Below are 19951 nucleotides of genomic sequence, written 5' to 3'. Positions count from 1 at the left end.
TTCTGACTCAGCGCAGTGCAGACTATCAAGGAAGCAAGAGGGCATCACTTCCCATCCTTCTGCAGCCAGGTGAAAGCTAAAACACCTGCCTCTCAGGGTGGTATTAGTGGGAGAGCTGAGCCAGAGCCAGGAGCACAGGGAAAGCAGCAAGGCCCCTCCAGGGGGAGGCCTGGCACAATGCCCCCCATCTGTGATGTTTCCAGGCAGAATGGGTTTGGTGGTGGTTTCAGATTTTTCACTTCCTTCTAGAACCCTCTGCTACTGTGGGTCTGCTACTGTGAGTGACTGAATGCGTCACTCAGTTGCTTTTACAAGTTTGTTCCCGGTGCCATTTGACGAGTGGATGAATGGACACATAGGGATGTTATGCCCGAGTTTTCACATCTGAGAGACCACCAAGGAGCCAAGCACCGATGCAATCACACGAGGGTTTATTTGACAAGCTTAAGCTTGGGCCCAAGTATACACGGCACAGTGCAGTAGGGACTTGGACCCTGAGGTGACAAGCTTAAGCTTGGGCCCAAGTATACCCGACGCAGCAGAGTAGGGACTTGGACCTGGAACCAGATTACAGTCAGAGTTTTTATTTTTTTTTATTTTTATTTTTTTTATTTTTTATTTTTTTATTTTATTTATTATTTTTTTTAATTTTATTTATTTATTTGACAGACAGAGATCACAAGCAGGCAGAGAGGCAGGCAGAGAGAGAGAGGAGGAAGCAGGCTCCCTGCCGAGCAGAGAGCCCGATGCGGGGCTCAATCCCAGGACCCCGGGATCATGACCCGAGCCGAAGGCAGAGGCTTTAACCCACTGAGCCACCCAGGCACCCCTACAGTCAGAGTTTTTAAAGGCAGAGTAGGGGTGGACTCGGCGGTGGGTGAGGACAAAGGGGATTATGGATGATGTAAGTCTCCAAGGATTTTTGGAAGCAAGGTCTCCAGGACCTTGAGGGGCTAGCTATTGTTGGGAGAAAGTTTATTTATTGCCAATAATAAAAATCTTCTCATGAGACCCTTTAGATGTATATCAGTGGCCACATACTTGGGAATGATTCTCGACACTATCTTGGAGGTTTAGAGATAAAGTTTCCTGAAGGAGTTGTTAAAGTACACTTACAGGATCCTGGTCGGACCTGTTGGAGTAGGGGGTCGGTCAGGCTAGGATTGTCCTTAGCAAAACCTCAAGGTGAGGGCAGTTAAGTCCCCAGGGGAGAGCCACTCTGTCTGTTTCAAGAGCTTGTCAATAGGTAAAGAATTTTAATGATTTTCTTCTGCCTCTGTTTCCCACATCAGCTAAACCTGAGGTGGGATAGCCCTAATTTTCTCGGCCTCCACATTTCCCCCTGAACAATGTTGACCCTTAAATCTTTAAGGTTGTTGAAGGTGGAAGGTCTCATCTTCTGTAACTTCTTCCTGCTGAATAGGGGCGTAGAGTTGTCCCTACCCACTCGGGTCAACACTGGTCCGTTGGGGAATGTGTAGGGGTGTTATGAAAGACAGAGGCAGCTGAGTCCAGGAGACACTGCTCAGGTGATCTTCCCAGGTGGAAAGGATCATCTGTGGAAGTTATGACCGCGGAGGAGTTGAGGTCAAGTGAGGAGACATGGGAGAAAATGGCAAAACATGATTAGTGTTACAAAAAGAAAATGAAGCTCAAATAATGTTTTTTGCTATTTGACAAAAACCCTTTCCAGTCCAGGGGTTTAAATCAATCATTAAAGGAGAGAGAGACTGTTTAAAGTGCTAACCTGAGTAGGTCAGAACCCAAGAAATATTTTGTGATCATATGGAACATCAAGATGGCTGCACTTATGTGAGGGCTAGACTCAAGGTGGGTACAGCTTTGTTTTTCCTGGCCTCCACAGGGAGTATGTTACACTGGTTGTGAATCTCAGTAACGAGCTTGGCAGTGGTGGGATCTCTGCTGCGGCAGGACTGGGATCCAAGTTCAGCAGGACCCTTGATGTCCCCCTGGGCCGTCCTTCCCCTGCATCTCGCACCTCTGTGTCACACGAGCGCCTCTTCCCTGTGGTGTGGATGGTTATTTCTGAGCGTGTCTCTGGCCACTCATTCATAAGCCTTCTAAGGGCAGAGCGCCCAGCACCCTGTTGCTGCTCAATGCCTGTGGAATGGTTTTAAAAATGTGACTCCTCGTGCCAGGCTAAACTACTTGTGGGTGCATGTGACCGGCTTCAGCCTGGAGAAGACAAACCAGATTCCCAGAGGCCTGGAGACCATTCCCTAGAGTGCTGCAAGAGTGGGGGAGGGGGGAGGGCCACTGGGGAATGAGCGGGACTCGGGCTGGGATGCACCCCTCCCACCACGAAATCCGGTGGTGTGAACCCTCTTGGAGGCCCTCTCCCACGCTCGTGCCCTTGCTCCTTCCTGCAAGCTTCCTGCAAGCTCTCGTGGATGGAGTCCGAAATCTCAGTGTGCCTCTCCTTGCAGAAAGGTCACGGCCCCAACCAGAAGCCGTGACGCCCAGCGCCTGCCCTTCATCTGCCTTTCTTCCGTCATCTCTCGTCCCTCTGCACGTTGTCCCCACCTCTGCTGCTGCAGGCTTGTTTCCTCCCTCGTGGACACAAAGTTGATTGAGGTCAAACCAGTGAACGAATGTTGGGCATCCGCTGCGAGCTAGGCCCTGAGAAGGGGCTCGCAAGAGGAGGACAGGGAGGCGACTCACCTGAACGCACAGCACAGTTTACAGTTGAGTATCTGTCGAGCGCAGGTGCTGGTAGCACACAGGACACACCAGCTAGGAACAGTTCTGGGGGCGGCCTCAGATGTGCACAGGCCCCCGGGATTCCTCGCCAGGAAAGGGTTAGAAGTGGTTTTGAACCAGGCAGAACTCGTCAATGGAGTCAGCAGCCAGGCTCGTGGTGCCCAGGGTGGGGAGGTAGGGCCTGCGGGAGGCTGGTCACACATGGGTCATCAGTGGAGGTGTTTATGTTGTAAAAATTCAAGGGGTGCCTGGGTGGCTCAGTGGGTTAAGTGTCTGCCTTCAGCTCAGGTCATGATCCCAGGGTTCTGGGATCAAGTCCCGCATCAGGCTACCCACTCAACAGAAAGGCTGCTTATCCCTCTGCTGCTCCCCTTGCTTGTGCTCTCTTTCTTAAATAAACAAACAAAAATCTCTATTTAAAAAAAGAAAATTCATCAAGTCTTACCTGTAGGATTTGTAGACTTTTCATTACATGTGATGCGCTTCATTTCACAGTTTACTTAGAAAAAGTGGGGGGGTGGGGGAACGCTTGGAGAAGAATTGTAAGCTTTCAGGCCCGAGGACAGCAGCCACAGGCTTCTAGAAGGACTGGAGTTAGAGGCAGACGCTGGCAGGTGCAATGCTGCCTATTCCCAGGAGGTGGCAGCATCGAGTCACTTGAGAAACAGCAGGACCCAGACCAGGATTCCGGGTTTCTTCCCCTCTGCCCCATCTGGGGGTTGAAAGCTAACAGATTTTCATCAGATGACTCATCTTTATCCTTGGGATCCAGCTTATCTTCTTCTTCCTTCCATCCCGGTTTTTTATTTCTCCTAAGAGTGGCCCAGGCCATGTATTTAAAGTGAGAGAGGAAAGGAAGAATCTCGTAAACTCTAAAGTTCATCCCACTGACATTGGGCACAGCAGGGAGAAGGTGGTGGTCTGGGTTTTAGTATTTTTTTTTTTTTCCCTGTCGGGCCACGGCCCATAGAACTATTTGAGGAAGATGGAGTGCACACGCAGGTTACCCTGTTGAACCCACTGATGCTTAGAAAGGCACCGCTGGTTTGGGGGACAGCCCTTCCTTGTAGAATACCGGCTTAGTTTGCTTGGTGCTTTTGAACACATTCGTGTCCAGTCTCGTCCTTTGTCCAATAAAAAGTAGCCATAGGATTTTCCTATTTAGTTTTAAAACCGTGGCTGTGTACGAACTCTAGTGTATGTGCTGGGTTAAAATCCAAGTGCCACCTTACATTGGTTGGAAGGGAAAGATAGCTTCAAGAGGCCACCAACAGCAGCTAGCCAGCGTCCTCCTCCCTCTATCCCACCACCCACGCGTATGCATCTGCTTGTGCGTGTTTATGCATTCATCCATCCATCCGTGTTTTGGACATTTTGTTGAGCCTGTCTTCCATCTGTCGTGCACAGCGCCAAGTGCTGGGGACAGAGGGAAGGATAAGAAAATAGTCCTTACCATGATGGGCGCCGCGCAGGGCACGGGCTGGTCTTCCTGTTGTAATCACGACACAGCCTGGTCACACTCATCATGACTATGTGTGCCAGACACCGCAGGACACAAGGGAAGGCATGGGGGTGTGTGCTGGGGACAGAGGTGGCCACCCAGATAAGGGAATGGCTGTTTCAGTGGTGAAGGGGGAGTCCAGGTTTCCTGGGGAGCATGACACGTGCTGGGAACAACCAAGAGTGCACATGACCTCGGTGAGGCGCGAGTGTGTTTAAGTGGCAGACACACCAGCAAGGCCAGTGGGGGCTGATGGTGGAGAAAATCATGTGCTCGGTCTGTGCAGGTACAGTTCTCTAGGTTTCTTTTGGAAGATGAGGACCTGGGTCCTTGGGCATCAAAACCCCAATCTGCTGCGGATAAACCTGTGTGGCCTGAGGACGTGTGTTCCTCATGGAGGGGGTACAGGTGTTCCTGAACAGGGCAGGGTGGGGGTGGGGGGCCCATGGACACTGCAGTTCCCCGTTCAAGGCGTCGCCATATTCAAATGCAACATAAGGTCCAAGCACACTCGATTGTCAGATAACGTTTCATGGTTTTCTATGTCAAAGACTCATATTTTCTAGGAACCTTGCAGGCACATGAACTGTGGTGCCAAAGGATGTCCGTCTGCCAAACGTGGCTTTGCTGGTGGAATGTCACTGGGGGAGGTGGGAGGAAGGCAGGTTTACGACGCAAGAGAGTTTATTCTCAGGATGGATTTTAGAGCCTGAACAAGGACTTATGTACACATGCACATGTGGAATTTCTTCCAAATTAACACAGTAGCATGGCAGGTGGCCCCTGTGACGTTGAAGATTAACATTGAATAATTTTTTTTAAAGATTTTATTTATTTATTTGACAGACAGAAATCACAAGTAGTCAGAGAGGCAGGCAGAGAGAGAGGAAGGGAAGCAGGCTCCCCGCCGAGCAGAGAGCCCGATGCAGGACTCGATCCCAGGATCCTGGGATCATGACCTGAGCCTAAGGCAGAGGTCCCAACCCACTGAGCCACCCAGGCGCCCTGACATTGAATAATTTGAAATGTGTTACATTTCTCCTTGAATGTAACATATATTTGGTGTTTTCCACCTTGGGAAATACGTCACCATCAGCCACCAAACACACACACACGCACTCGTAAGATTTTAAAATATGAAGGCTAGGAGTCCCTTCTTTCTAGCTGACCCTCCTCTCTTTCCCGGTCACTCTCTTTGCTCCATGCCACTCCCTGAATCCAGTAGAAAGTTTCCCCTAAACTGCATCTGTCCCACACGGCCATTTGATGAAGGCCACACGGGTACAAATCGGGGGCCTGTCCACCGGCCCAACTCGGCCTCACAGTTCATTTACCCCAGATGGCCTCGAGTGAGAAAAGAGGGTCCTGTCAGATTCACCAAGCCAGCGCCTTGCAGAGTGAACTTGAAGCCCCTCGTGCTGTCGGCAATGCTCTTGGAGAACGCGGCTCCCACCGCACGTCCCTGCCTGCTGTCCTTACGAATAGGAAACACGCATACATGCAATTAGCACCTGTCTCCCCAAGTCATTCCTGGAGTTTGGAATAGCGCTGGCTCAGGTGCTTCCCAGCTGAACCAGGTGGATTCTTCGGAATGTATGGTTTCCCATCAGAAATAAAGTCCTTTCAGCATAGGGGTCAACCTCTCCCTGTCCCCTTCAGAGGAGACGTTTATATTTCACTATTCCTCCAGTAAAAGTGACTTAGACCGGGCACTGTGACTATATTATAATCCATCCATACCGCAGGCCAACTCGAGAGCGATTTGAAGTAAAGCTAAGTCTGTATGAACCTCCGTGGGGAAGTCCTTCCTGTGGTTGAATGAAAGACCACAAAGTTGTAAGTTCGTTATAATCTATTTAAGTCCAAGAAAATTATACAAAACCATTTATACATATATGCATCTGTATGGAAAAGGCATTCAAAGAAGTCTCCAGACTTTTCTAGGTGTATTTACCGTACAATTAAGAACAACTGTCTCCTCGGGATGGGGATAGGCCTTAAAAAGAGCAGGGTAATGAATTTGAGCAGAAAAGGTCTATGTGCAGTTAATTTATATGACTTACACCTTTTCTTTTTTTAAAGATTTTAATTTATTTGTTTGACAGAGAGATCACAAGTAGGCAGAGAGGCAGGCAGAGAGACAGAGGAAGGGAAGCAGGCTCCCCGCTGAGCAGAGAGCCTGATGCAGGGCTCGATCCTAGGACCCTGAGATCGTGATCTGAGCTGAAGGCGGAGGCTTAACCCACTGAGCCACATGGTCATGTGAGCAGACACTGTCGACAAGGCGGAGGGAACAGCAGCCTGCTTGCCCAGAACCCTGACTTCAACCTCCCTGCACCCTCTCGAGCCCTTCCTGACACTAGACTCAGCACGGAGCTGACATATGTAGGGTTCTTCAAGGTTTACGAGTATTTTCAGGCGTTCATTTACTTGAACCTTCCTGACAGCCGTTGGACAGATTTTTATGTTGCCTTTACTTGGCAGATAACCAAACAGATGCTAAGAACAGGTAAGGGACTTGCCTTGGCTCTGAGAATTCCCTGAGTAGGAAACAGATTCAAATCCAGACCTTCCGAACCTGAAGCCTCATGCTCTTGCCAATTCGCCAAGTGGAAAGCGGTTGATACCCTCTGGTTTGACTTCATGTTCTTACTGCTTCTTAATAAGGAGCCATTGTCCTGGTTGGGTTTCCAGGTGACAGTGGCCAGCCCCCCTACTTTCACAAAGGGCAGCTCTCTCTGTCCATCAGCCGAGAAGGTTTGTATTGCTGTCTTCTGAATGCTTCAAATCCCCACCCATCGATTTCTTTTCCCATTATCTTTTCTCAGAGAGCCTTTCCATAAGCTGCTAGCCCAAGGCCTTATCAAGGGGCAGACATTCCGCCTGCCATCGGGACAGTATCTACAGAGAGAAGAAGTAGATCTCACAGGTAAGAAGGGTTCATTGGGTCCCATGCAGGTGCCCGTCTCTTGGCCCCAGCCCCATCCACCGTCCGTTCGCTTCTGGCCGGGTTTTCGTTTGTGTGTAACCCAGAGTCAACCCCGGCATCCCCTCATGTCCTTGCTCACATTTGACAGTGTGTCTCTGGAACAGAGCCCGCAGACACAAGAGACACTCTTCTAAGTCTGGGGTACTCCCAGCACTTCTCCCTAGGTGCTCTTGAGGTGCAAGTCAGAACTCGGGGCCACCCCAATACTGAACCCCTGCGACACCCCAGGGCAGCCCCGTCTGGCACTCCCCTGACTTCCTCTGCCCTTTTCCTCAGGAGTAGTACCTCCCACTGGATCCTGAAGCGGCACCGTGATGGTGTCATGTACGCTCAGCACACCGATGAAATCAGTAGAAAATGGGAGTGGGGGTATTTAGGGGCACCTATGAGAAACCCCCAGAACTCTGGTCATTTAGTTTAGAAAATGCAGTGCCCAAGAGAGGGCATCATGTGAACCCAATGACCCCTTGATGGTAGGCAGCCTAACACTAGAGAAAAGATTTAGATGGAAGCCATCAGTGGAATTACTTACTTAGTGCAGTAATATATCAGGGTTTGGAATAGTCCAAGGGGAAAAAAAAAAAAAGGCTGGAAAAGCAGAAATTGGTCGTGTTTCTTTTTTCTTTTTTTTTTTTTTTTAAGATTTTATTTATTTATTTGACAGACAGAGATCACAAGTAGGCAGAGAGGCAGGCAGAGAGAGAGGAGGAAGTAGGCTCCCTGCTGAGCAGAGATTTGGCCGTGTTTCAGCAACACGGACCAGAGGGGAAAGCAGCCAAATCCAAAGGGCTTATGCGTTTCAGTTGTTAGCAAAGTGCTCTGTGTGAAGGCAGGATTGCCATGTACAGCTGGGTAGCGTGTGGACTGCACAAAAGCACCCAGCCAGGGGGGTGAGCGGGGCCTGACCTCCAGCCACTTGCTAGACCATACACCTCAGTGCCAAGAGAAGGCACCTTTCTCTAACTTCTCAACCGCTCTGCCCAGATAGTTGGCTTTTTCCTAATTTGCACAGCAGTGTTGGAAAGAGTAGCTACAGCCCAGAGCAGGTGTGCAGGGTAAACGGAGCAATGGTTCCCTGAGCCACAGCCTGGATAAAGCAACTTCAGTCTCCCTTTGCTCCAATGTCATGGAGCCAGACAGTGTTGTGAATGTCTTTTCCCTTCCCGCGTAGACTTGCCCCTGGGAGAGAATACTTCGGTCAGCAAGGGCAGGTTCCGTCTCCTCGTGGGTGTGCTTCTGCTGAAGCATGGAATTAGCTCTTAGGTATACACATCAGTCCCTTGGAAGCTTGGCTGCCGTTGGAGTCTGGGACTGTGTAGCTGGAAGGAACAGAAATGCACCCAAAGGCAGGTTGAGCACAGGATTTGAAATGCCACCCCAAGCCAGCTGCCAGCATTCCAGCCGGCTCACAGCACACCCGCAGCCACCGGGTGACACACAGATGCCAGTCCTAGGACTTTTCCTCCCTCCTTCAATAGCCTCCGGTCCCTCTTCATCCCCTCTGTTCTTCTGCCCTGATCTCCTTCCCCCATCAGGCTGGGCTTCTGCTCTTCCCCACCTTCAGGTTACAAGGTGGCCTCGGGGAGCCATGATGCCATGTCTGGCCTCATCTCCTTACCATTTTACTGTAGTTCCTGTGCCTGGCAACACTGAAACAAGAGTTTCTGTCTCTTAGTTCCAGGTCCCAAGAAAGACCTTGGCTTTGCCAGAGGTCCGTAGGTCCGTTCTTGTCCCGGCCACTGGGGCTTAGCCACAAGGTCCCCACATCCCAGCCTAGCCATGGAAGACCTTCTCCGCCAGCACCCTCGGGACCGGTAGTGTGGGGGTGGGCAGGAGCCACATCCAAAGAACAGGCCGCCCGTGGTGGGCTGGCCCCCCAGGGGCACACCGCATTCCATGGGGCCTGGTCACACGAGACCGTGTCCTGGAGACCAGAGTGATCCCTCAGGGGGCTTTGCTGCTCTGAGACCCCGAGAGCCACACCTTCTGTCCGTGTGCGTTATTTTGGAGCACAGGTGCGGTTCCCGTTCACGCAGAAACGAGGGAGAAGCTGGAGGTGACGTGGGAGAAAATGAGCAAGTCCAGACACAACGGGGTGGACCCCGAGGAGGTCGTCGAGCAGTACGGCCTCGACACCATCCGGCTCTACATCCTCTTCGCTGCCCCTCCTGAGAAGGACATCCTGTGGGACGTGAAGAGTAAGACCCTTCTCCTCCGCCGCCACCTCCTTTGTGGTCTGCCTCCGGCTCCGGAGGAGTTTGGGGAAGGAACTATCTGGGTTGAAGACCGTAGTCAGGGGTCTAGGAATCCGTTCCAGGAAGCGGGTAGCGTGGTGTTTCCCACGTCCTGTGCCCTTCTTAGCCCAGGGTTCCCAGATGGAGGGAACCTCCCTGGGTGGGGGAAGCTGGTGGCTATTGTGGGTTTCCAGTCCTCGCCCCAGGCCTGTGGACGCAGCATCCGGGGGACTCCAGGAAGCCGCCTTTGGCGAGTCTGTGGTGTGCTGCTGGGTCTACAGAGACCCTCCTGAGGACATTCCCCCGGAGCCAGACTGGCTTCCATGCCACCCCGCGCCCCTCTATGGCCCACAGAGGCCAGTCCCCTCTTGATCCACCCCGAAAGGTTTGTTCTAGAGCAGAGTCATTGCCCAGGACCTGCTCCTGATGGTCCCTGGGACCCCCTCCCTTGCCCACAGTCAGCCCCCAGACCCCCCTCACAGGAGAGCTGTCCCTGCAGAGCTGGTTAGACCTGAAAAGGTGGGAGGTGAAATCTCGTTGGGTATCCGGGTGTCCTAGCATACACGGTCCAGCGGTCACTCGGTCTTCCTTCCTGGGGGCTACCCCAGGGGTGGCTGTGGGCAGGAGCAGGCAAATGCCCTTGCCTGTGACAAGTGTGCCACAGGGGCCGGTCCCAGAACCAGCTGCGCTGGAATCACTGGGGACGGACCAAGAGCGCACGTGTGGGCCTAGGCGTCTCTGGGGACACCTTGGCAGAAGCCGGCTTTCTTACTCAAGACAGCTGTGGGCACTTGAGGCCCGTCCTGGCCCAGGCTTCTGAGGTCACCGCGTGGGCCAGGGAGGTGGGCGGCCGGCACTCCGAGTAACCCTGTGACCCAGGGCTCTGGGGTGTGACGGGATCCATGCTGCTCTGAGCTCCCGGACGCTGGAAGCCGGGGCGGCCCCCGTAGCTCCCGTCAGGACACAAGGAAGCGTGTCTTCAACACACACGTGCCTCTCTGGGCTTGGGGAGAACCAGATCAGTCACTCACGGGTCTTTCTTTCTCTGTCTCGTTTCCTCACATGAAACTCAGCCGATGCCCTCCCCGGGGTGCTGAGGTGGCAACAGCGTCTGTGGGCCTTGGTGACCTGCTTCATCGAGGCCAGGGCTCCTGGGACAGTTCCCCGGCCCCAGCTGCTGAGTGACAAGGAGAGAGCCGAGAGCAGGAGGCTCTGGGAGTACAAGAACTCGGTCATCTCTGAGGTCAGGAACTTTTTGGGGCTGCTGGTTAGTTCTGTGACTGAGCTCGCTTGGTCCGGGTGGACGGGCCTTCCTCCTTCCTCACGCCGGCGGCCCCCTGGTCTGGAAGGGCTGCTCTCACCATGTCAAGTCGCTCACCAAGCTGAAGCAGCAGTCCATGTGCTGTCACGGAGAGACACGCTCTCAGGAAAGGGCTTCCGCTGACAGTGTCCACCACGTGTGCACCCCAGATCCTAGGAGGCCGTTCCCTTCCCACAGTGCCACACTTAACACACGGGGGCAGAGAACCAAATACAGGACCCCTACAATTGAGGTGAACAGAAACAGAAGTGTAGGGTTGAAGGGGGCATAAAGAGACCGCTCTGTATAGATGGGGACAGAGATGAGGCCCAGAGCCTAGAGAGTTCCCGGATGGCCCGCGTGGTGAGGAGTTCCCCACCCAGTGATGTTGTTACACAGCATCTGTGTGAGTCACTGTGGGTTAACTTTTGCCAATAAATGATGTGTTTGTGTTACCTTCACAGACAATATTTTACTGTTTAAATTGCTTTCTTTTTTTATTTTTTAAAGATTTTAATTTTGGGGTGCCTGGGTGGCTCAGTGGGTTAAAGCCTCTGCCTTCAGCTCAGGTTATGATCCCAGGGTCCTGGGATCGAGCCCCGCATCGGGATCTCTGCTCTGCAGAGAGCCTGTTTTCCTCCTCTCTCTCTCTCTCTGTGCCTGCCTCTCCGCCTACTTGTGATCTCTGTCTGTCAAATAAATAAATAAAATCTTAAAGGAAAAAAAAAAAAAGATTTCAATTTTGAGTAATCTCCATACCCAATGTGTGGTTCAAACTCATGCCCCAAGAGTTGTGAGCCAGCCAGCTGCCCCTGATTCATTGTAAAAGAGTCTCCGTTGATAACAGATCCCTATAAATTTCTCTAGAAGTCTGATACCATGCCATGACATTTGCTTTTTTCAGCACTTTGTGAAAAAAAATGTCATACGTCTTTGAAAGAAGACATGGAGGGGATCCAAAGCTATGTTTTACTGAATACCAGACACCCCAAATACTCCTTAAGCCAAATTTTTAATTCTATTTTTACTTTTTTACAATTGCTGGTTTGAACTCATAAAGTCAGCCAAGGTCACTTTTCTGGACTCGTAACTGAGGACATTGCAGGAACAGGGTTTTCATGAGGCCATGAGTCCAGCATGGTCTCATTCAGTGACACTTGCTCAGGGAATATTCCCGACCCCTCTGCTCTAGTGTAAAGACACAGAGTGCACGCAGTTGAGCTTTGTGATGTGAGTGATGCCCGAGTGATTGTTTCCATGCCACATTCTTCCTCTCTGGTTTTGGTACATTCTTCTCTTCTGTCAGGTCATAGACGAGGGGTATTTCGACAAGTCAGAAACTCTTAGCATCTGTAGATGTCTTGTTTTTCTGTATTCTTGGCCGTGGTCGAAATCAAGGAGCACATAAACAGGAAGGAGCTGACAAGTCCTATCAGTGTTCTTACTTTGATTCCATATCTGAACATGCAAAACTCACCTTATCCCGTATACAAATAGCCTCTGTTGTGAATGAAAGTCACGGAGCCGGAGAGAAGGGACATCCCATACCCCATCTCCAGGTGACTGTTGTCGTCTGCGGGTCCTGCTTCCTGTCTGGGTAGTTGGTAGCATTCGATGTCCCCCCCCACCGGGAGAACCAACACTGTCCCCAGTGTGGGGGAGCAGGAAGTGTGGAACCCTGGAAACACCGTTGACCCTGATTTTAAAAATCTTCGTGCCGATGAAACGTTATCATGATTATTCAAGATAATGAATGCCTTCGTAAGTAAATATCTTCGCATTCATTTAATTTGCATTGTTTGAATAATGCACTGGCTTTGTTGTTGTGTTGCATTGATTTTGAAGAAAGTAAATTATTCAACTTTTACCCATAGGTGACTGCCCATTTCACAGAGGACTTCTCACTGAATTCTGTAATTTCTCAGCTGATGGGACTCACCAGTGCCCTTCTGGTAAGTGGCCCTCCTGTCCTCATTTGCTGGTAGCAGAGGACAGGGTAACTTCCAGCCGCATTGGGAGGTGGACTGCAGGGTCCTGGGTCATGGACAGAACAGGACCATGGTGTCGCCTCCTTGGTGTGGTCTGTTATGTTAAAGAAGCATCCCCTTCCCCACCCCCCCGTAGTCACAACCTAGCTTTATAGCTGGAAGGTTCTTAAAGATAGTCCAGTGGAAAGCCCACCCCTCAGTCCCTTCCCCCACTCCCATATTTTGCTGATGAGGACACTGACACCCAGGGAGGTTGGATGACATGTCTGGTTGATTAGTGACAAATCAGAACCAGACTCAAGCCCCCTTCTGTTCCAGCTCTCCTTTCCTTCCTGCTTCCTCTGCCTGCTCTCCTGATTGATCTAACACCCCCTAATGTGTTACACTCCTTTAACCAAGACCGATCAGATTTGTGCTCACTAAAAACAAAAGTCAGCCTTTTTAGCATAGACTGCTCTTCTTGCTACGTGTGACTAGAATTTTCTTACCAGGGGAAGAATTTGTCAACAAATAGGAGTTTGGGGAAGTGGTTAGCTGTTTGGACAACAAACAACCAAAAAAGGGACACGAAAATATCAACAGATTCCTTTTATCATAAAGCTCCTCCCAGACTTTAAGAACAGTGGAAGAGATTTACAGGTTTGACTACATAAAACCTGCCATCTTTAGTATATTAAAACATGCCATGTTACAAAGCAGGTAAAACCTGGGGAAAACATTTTATAACAAATATGTCTGACATGAGGCTTAACATCCTTAATATATAAAGAGCGCTTTACATGTGAATATCAAACTACCTGACCTAAAAATGGTCAAAGGATGTGAAAAGAGAATCACCCACAGAAAATGGGATAGAAGTAATCTGTAAACCTGGCAGAAAAAAAAGTATTTGCCTTACTAATGATCATGAAACGCAAATTAAAAACACAATGCTTTTTTTTTTTTTGACCTTTTTAACATAAAGTCTGTGCTATGACAAAGACAGTAAGACAGTGTCACTTCCCAGCAGTTGCCTTGGTTGTTGTAACCTTGTCAGGAAGAACTTTGGCTTTGAGAACTTTGGCTTGATGGTTCACGTCCTTTGACTCAGGGCCAGCCTGTGGCAGGTGACTTATAATCACAGAGAGGTAGAACCCCAGCTGTCCTCAATGCGGACATCATGAGATAATGTCTATCATATCAATAGGGAGGAAATGTGCCACCACCATTCACATCGTGTCTTCCAGGAATCCGTAGTATCAGAAACCGTTCCTGATTCAACATCAAGTAAATACACAATACAGAAATGCTCATAGGATAAAAATTCCAGTTGAGCAAAGGGTATGGGGACAGATGTGTATATTCACATATTTTTGGAGACCAGGATAAAATACATCAGGTTTTTTTCTGGGTGGTATAATTGTGAGTGATTTTGTATTTCCCAGATTGCTGAGTGTGTATGGGTCTTTTTTTTTTTTTTTAAGATTTTATTTATTCATTTGTCAGAGAGAGAGAGCACAAGCAGGGGGAGCAGCAGGCAGAGAGAGAGGGAGAAACAGACTCCCCACTAAGCCGGGAGCCCAATGCGGGGGCTCAATCCCAGAACCCCAGGATGATGATCTGAACCGAAGGCAGGCGCTTCACCAACTGAGCCCCTCAGGGGTCCCGTGTGTGTGTTTTTTTAATCAGGAAAAAAACTGACAAATATTACAGAAAAATTAGATTTCTCCCCAGCAGCAAGTTCTGTCTGCAGCCCTTCTGGTAGATGCTCTCTGTATCCATTCCCATGGAGTTATATTCTGATTTCTTGGGCAGTTTTGCAAAGATCATATAGGCATGCTTTAAAAAAAAAAAAAAAAAGTATAATATTTTTGGCCTCTTTTTACCTAGCAAAATACCTTACGTGGGTATTAAAAACACAGATTGAGTTGCTACCATCGCCTTAGGCTGGTTTTTATCATGACACCCGCCCCCCACCCCCACCCCCCTGGCCAGCCTCTGGGAAACTCAGTACAACGTCCTTCCCACAGCCCACTTCCCTCTAGGTTGTCCTTGGTCTACACTCGCCAGCTCACACTCTGCTTTGCTGACCACCCTCCCTCCCCACCCACAGCCTGTGGAATCAGTGACACCCTCGAATCATCTGTCACTTTTCTCCCCCATTGGCATAACCTCCTTGAGGGCAGAAACCAAACCCTTCTGGACATATTATCCCTAAAGTCTAGCATCCAGTAGGTACCCCATAAATTCAGTGGGTGTGGCTGTGTTCTGGGATTAGTTGCACCGCAGGAAGAAACTGGGTATTCACAGTAACCAGCATAGCTGTGTAATAGGACCCCCGAGACCCCTGAAGGTGCAGGAGGACCCCTGCCCTGGGCATTTCACATCGTAAAGCCTGTGATCGAGTCTCTTTGCATGCCTTACTGGTCCTGCAGTGCATGGGAAACCTTGCAGAGTGGTCAGGAGTTTCTGATTCAGTGGGGTGCCTGGGTGGCTCAGGTCATGACCCCAGGGTTCTGGGATCGAGCCCCACATCAGGGTCCCTGCTCTGCGGGAAGCCTGCTTCTCCCTCTCCCTCTCCCACTACCCCCCTGCTTGTGTTCCCTCTCTGCTATCTCTCTGTCAAATAAATAAATAAAATCTTAAAAAAAAAAAAATAAGGGAAAAAAGTTTCTGATTTAAGACAGCTGGATTCTCATGGGGGCAACAACACTTGGTCAGCCACACACCCAGGGGGTGGGGGGAGCAGGTTACGTCAGGTGGGTAAGAACATCGCCCTCCAAGGTTCTGGTGGGAACTACGGAGTCAGCCTTGGACCGAGGGCACGGGACGTGCTCAGCGAAGAGCGGAACACTATTTTTAATACACTCTTAATACTCTGATGAAACAGGGCAAGTTCTGTGTCCAGAGCAAACATGGATGGGAAGAAGGGCTTCTGCCTACCTGCTTGCGTCTCTGGGCTTCAGAGACATGAATGGCCTTCCTCACCCAGTCTCAGCGATCTCCCACTGTTCTTTCTGTTCCTCAGCAAACTTCTCCGAGAGTGGTTCTCCACAGCCGCGAGTTTGAGGACGCGCTCTGTGCCCTGGTGGTGATGGCTGCCCCGATGGCCCCCCACATCGCCTCCGAGCTCTGGGCTGGTAGGTGGGGATGTCCTTGTGGGGGTGTCCAGCCCTCCCGTCGAGCAAGACGTGGGGCTCAGATGGCCTCAGGTGTGGGCTCCGGTATTGGGCCTCTGTACCGGGGACCCCTTCTGTCTTGTGGTCGGAATGATGGTACTTTTGCGGGGTCACCCCTGCCGAAGGGGAAGACCCGTCCCCACTTTGGCACAACGCTGGGCCTTCCCCACCAGCTCTCCATAGGCCAAGACCCCGTGTTCTCTTTCAAAGGTAGAAACGCAGGTTTAGTCCCACTTTACAGATGGGGAAAGGGGTGCCTGGAGTCAACTTTGCAGACCTAAAACTTTTTTTTTTTTTGACAGAGATTGAGAGAGAGATCACAAGTAGGCAGAGAGGCAGGCAGAGGGAGGGGGGGAAGCAGGCATCCCCACTGAGCAGAGAGCCCAATGTGGGGCTCGATCCCAGGACCCTGAGACCATGCCTGAGCCAAAGGCAGAGGCTTAACCCACTGAGCCACCCAGGCGCCCCCAGACCTAAAACTTAACTTAAACTGGGATTCAGTCTCTCCAGCAGACCGTCATTCCTAAACTGGGCGCTGGAGCAAGTCCCACTGCCTAAGCCTCACTCACCGGGCCTAAATGTAGAAGCTTCCACCCACCCACCCCCTGGGAGGTCCCTGTTCTGGAGCCTGGGGAGTGACTGGAAAGTGTTTTGGGGTTTTTTTAAGATTTTATTTATTTGTTTGGCAGAGAGAGAACACAAGCAGGGGGAGCGGCAGGCAGAGAGAGAAGGAGAAGCAGACTCTCCGCTGAGCAGGGAGCCTGACATGGGGCTCTGGGGTTCGATCCCAGGACCCCAGGATTGTGACCTGAGCCATAGGCAGACACTTAACCGACGGAGCCACCCAGCCTGGAGAGTTTTTAACCAGCTCCTGGGTGATTCTGATGCACAGGCCAGTGGGGGACTGTGTCCCTCTACTGTTAGGAAAGCCTAAGGCAAGACTTCATGCACTTTTCCTTTCAGAGGGCAGCCTCCTGAGAGCATTTTCAGGGCCCACTGGTCGTTCTAAAAGGCCATCACTAGAAATACCTACATCCTCTCCTTTTAAGAAATAATTTGAATGTTCTTTACCCTAAGCTGTCTTCAATAGTTAATTCTTTCTTTTCCTTTTTGTCATCTCTATTTTTTGTTAGCTTTAACGTGGAACTACTTTTTCAGATGGTGTGAGGTTTATGGTGTCTTCTCGTTTCCTATTTTTGGACACAGAGACCATTTATAATGATACATTATTGTTTTAAAAGTCGAATAGCTAATTTTTAGAACACATGCCTAAATAGAATTCTGGCCCCAAAGAGACCCAAAATATGAAGGCTTTCGATGCACATCCTCAGATCTGCTTCCAGAAATTCTCTGGATCATCGGTGGATAGGCACAGCAAGAGCCTCCGTCATGATTCTGGGGCTTTGGCAAGGACTTTGCCGTCCCTTGGCGATAAACTCGCCATGCGCGCTAGAATAACCCCAGCGGGGCCCACGCCCTCCCTCGGAAACCCTGAGTGATATGCTCCCGCCTGTGCTGACATGAGGATGAACGTCTCGCCTAGAGCGGGTGGCTATGTCTTAGAGGAGCTCAGGCCCCCAGGTCTTGGCCTCAGTGTCACAGGCCTCATGTGGCCGGTCAGGACCAACTCAAGGCAGTCACAATGTGGAGCCAACAGTTTGCCCATCTTTGTTTTACATGGGGCTCTGATCGGTTTCCTGTGGGTTTGCAAAAAAAAAAATTGTCATCTGTATTTCCAGTTTAAAAACAAGGTACACTTATAAACATTTTGATTTTTCTTTTTTAACTTGTAAATGTTTTTAATCACTGTATTAATTGCCCCCAGGCATGACTTTGGTAACTGCCCAAGTGACGTGTCTGGCATTTGCTCTCATAATCCGCCAGGGACCAAGCCCGTGCAGAGATCTGAGTTTCCGCTTCAGATCATGCCCTTGAAGGGGAAAAGACAAGAACGTTTTTAAGACTCTCAATCTATGTTTTCAGACTGCTTTCCTGGAAAGTTATCCCCGTTTCCACTCCAGGCTCTGTTTCTGGAGTATGTGCTCTGTTTTGCTGATTTAATTATTGGATTTTTCAATATAGTTTTAACATCTGGTGGCAGGCTAGCCTCCCTTCATTTCTTTTCTTGTAATTATGTGAGTGCTTCACACCTGTTTATTCCTCTCAGTAGAACTCTGGTATAATTTTATTATTAAAGTCCTTGAGATTTTGCTTGAAATGAGGTTAAACCCAGAATAAATTTGGGAAAGCCTTACATCTTTACCCCTCCCAGACCTCCATGTGGTCTGCCTCTCCCCCCTTTAAAGGTTTTATTTTGGGGACGCCTGGGTGGTGTGCTTGATCAAGCATCTGACTCGTGGTTTTGGCTCAGGTAGTGATCTCAGAGTTATGAGATCAAACCCAGTGTCAGGCTCGTCTCTCAGCATGGAGTCTGCTTGAGATTCTCTCTCCCTTTCCCTCTGCCCCTCCTGCTCATGCTCCTCCCCCTACAGTCTAAAATAAATAATTTAGGGGTGCCTGGGTGGCTCAGTGGGTTAAAGCCTCTGCCTTCGGCTCAGGTCATGATCCCAGGGTCCTGGGATTGAGCCCCACATCGGCCTCTCTGCTCTGCAGGGAGCCTGCTTCCTCCTCTCTCTCTCTCTGCCTGCCTCTCTGCCTACTTGTGATCTCTGTCAAATAAATAAATTTTTTTTAAATCTTTAAAAAAATAAAATAAAATAAATAATTTAGTTAGAAAAAAAAAAAAAGATTTTATTTTTAAGTAATGTCTACATCCAGAGTGGGGCCCAAACTACAACCCCCAGATCAAGAGTTGCGCACTCCACCAACTGAGCCAGCCAGGTGCCCCGTCTCTGTCTTTATTCAAGACTTCCCTTATGCTGAGCCAGGTTTTAAAAAGTTTTCTTCATCCTACACATTTCTTAAGATTATTCCTGAATATTTTTTGGTTATATTTTATTTTTGGTCTTGTGACTGAAATCTTTTCTATGATTTTTGACTGGTAATGGCTGGCACATAATTTTTTAAAAATTTATTTGCATACTATTTTCTATTACGCAGATTCCCTACAAATCTCTCCTACTTTGGGTTGGGGTAAAAGCCTCTTAGATGGGCTAGGATTCCGTGATCAGCACATAAGGATTAGAGTTCTCTTTCTATGGTTTGGTGTCTGTGTATGTACTGTGTGTTAAATGGCTCAGAAAACCCTATGGAATGTTCAAGGTGGTGGTCCTGTCTCACTTCCGGATTGAAGGGGAAGTAACAATTCCCTGTTGGGTTTGATATTGGCTGTTGGTTGAGGATAGATACTCTCTGTAATGTTTTAGGGGTTTGTTTTTTTTTTTTTAAAGATTTTATTTATTTATTTGACAGAGAGAGAGAGAACACAAGTAGGCAGAGAGGCAGGCAGAGAGACAGGAGGAAGCAGGCTCCCTGCTGAGCAGAGAGCCCGATGCGGGACTCGATCCCAGGACTCCGAGATCATGACCTGAGCCGAAGGCAGCGGCTTAACCCACTGAGCCACCCAGGCGCCCCTGTTTTAGGGGTTTTTTAAAGAATTTTTTAGAGAGGGGACACGTGGATGGCTCAGATGATTAAGCATATGCCTTCAGCTCGGGTCATAATCTCCAGGTCCTGGGATCAAGCCCCAGGTCTGGCTCCCAGCTCAGCGAGGAGTCTGCTTCTCCCTCTCCCCCTGCTTGTGCTCTCTCTCTCTCTCTCTCTCTAAGATGAATAAATAAAATCTTTTAAAAAAAATTTTTTTAGAGAGAGAGAGCATGAGCAGGATAGAGGAGGGGCAGAGGGAGAGGGAGAGAGACTCTCAAGCAGACTCCCCACTGAACATAGAGCCCGGTGTAGGGCTTGATCTCACGACCCCGAGATCATGACCTGAGCCAAAATCAAGAATCAGTTGCTGAACTGACTGAGCCTCCCAGGCACGTGGATATTCCCGCTAAGGTTAAGGAAGCAGCTCTCTGTCCTTGTTTTCCAGAACTCATTAGGAATAAGAGTTATATTTTCTTTAACATCCATTCTCCAGCTGTTGAGGGGTGTGTCATCC

The 19951-nt window shown here is 49.7% G+C and overlaps 1 protein-coding gene across 3 annotated transcripts in view; it reads left to right on the top strand.

Moving 5' to 3' along the window:
* LARS2 (leucyl-tRNA synthetase 2, mitochondrial) overlaps positions 1–19951 on the top strand; it is a 151527-nt gene that overhangs the window by 116764 nt on the left and 14812 nt on the right. For 2 of the 3 annotated variants that reach the window (XM_047695976.1, XM_047695984.1), the window contains exons 15-19: positions 7051–7151; positions 9227–9409; positions 10519–10688; positions 12620–12697; positions 15741–15852. In XM_047695976.1, coding sequence (XP_047551932.1) covers positions 7051–7151; positions 9227–9409; positions 10519–10688; positions 12620–12697; positions 15741–15852 — 644 coding nt within the window. The remainder of the gene's footprint in view (positions 1–7050; positions 7152–9226; positions 9410–10518; positions 10689–12619; positions 12698–15740; positions 15853–19951) is intronic. The other variant, XM_047695991.1, reaches the window with a different exon arrangement.

The sequence above is a fragment of the Lutra lutra genome, chromosome 1 (assembly GCF_902655055.1).
Source record: "Lutra lutra chromosome 1, mLutLut1.2, whole genome shotgun sequence".
Taxonomy (NCBI): domain Eukaryota; kingdom Metazoa; phylum Chordata; class Mammalia; order Carnivora; family Mustelidae; genus Lutra; species Lutra lutra.
This window is presented reverse-complemented; position numbering and strand designations above follow the sequence as displayed.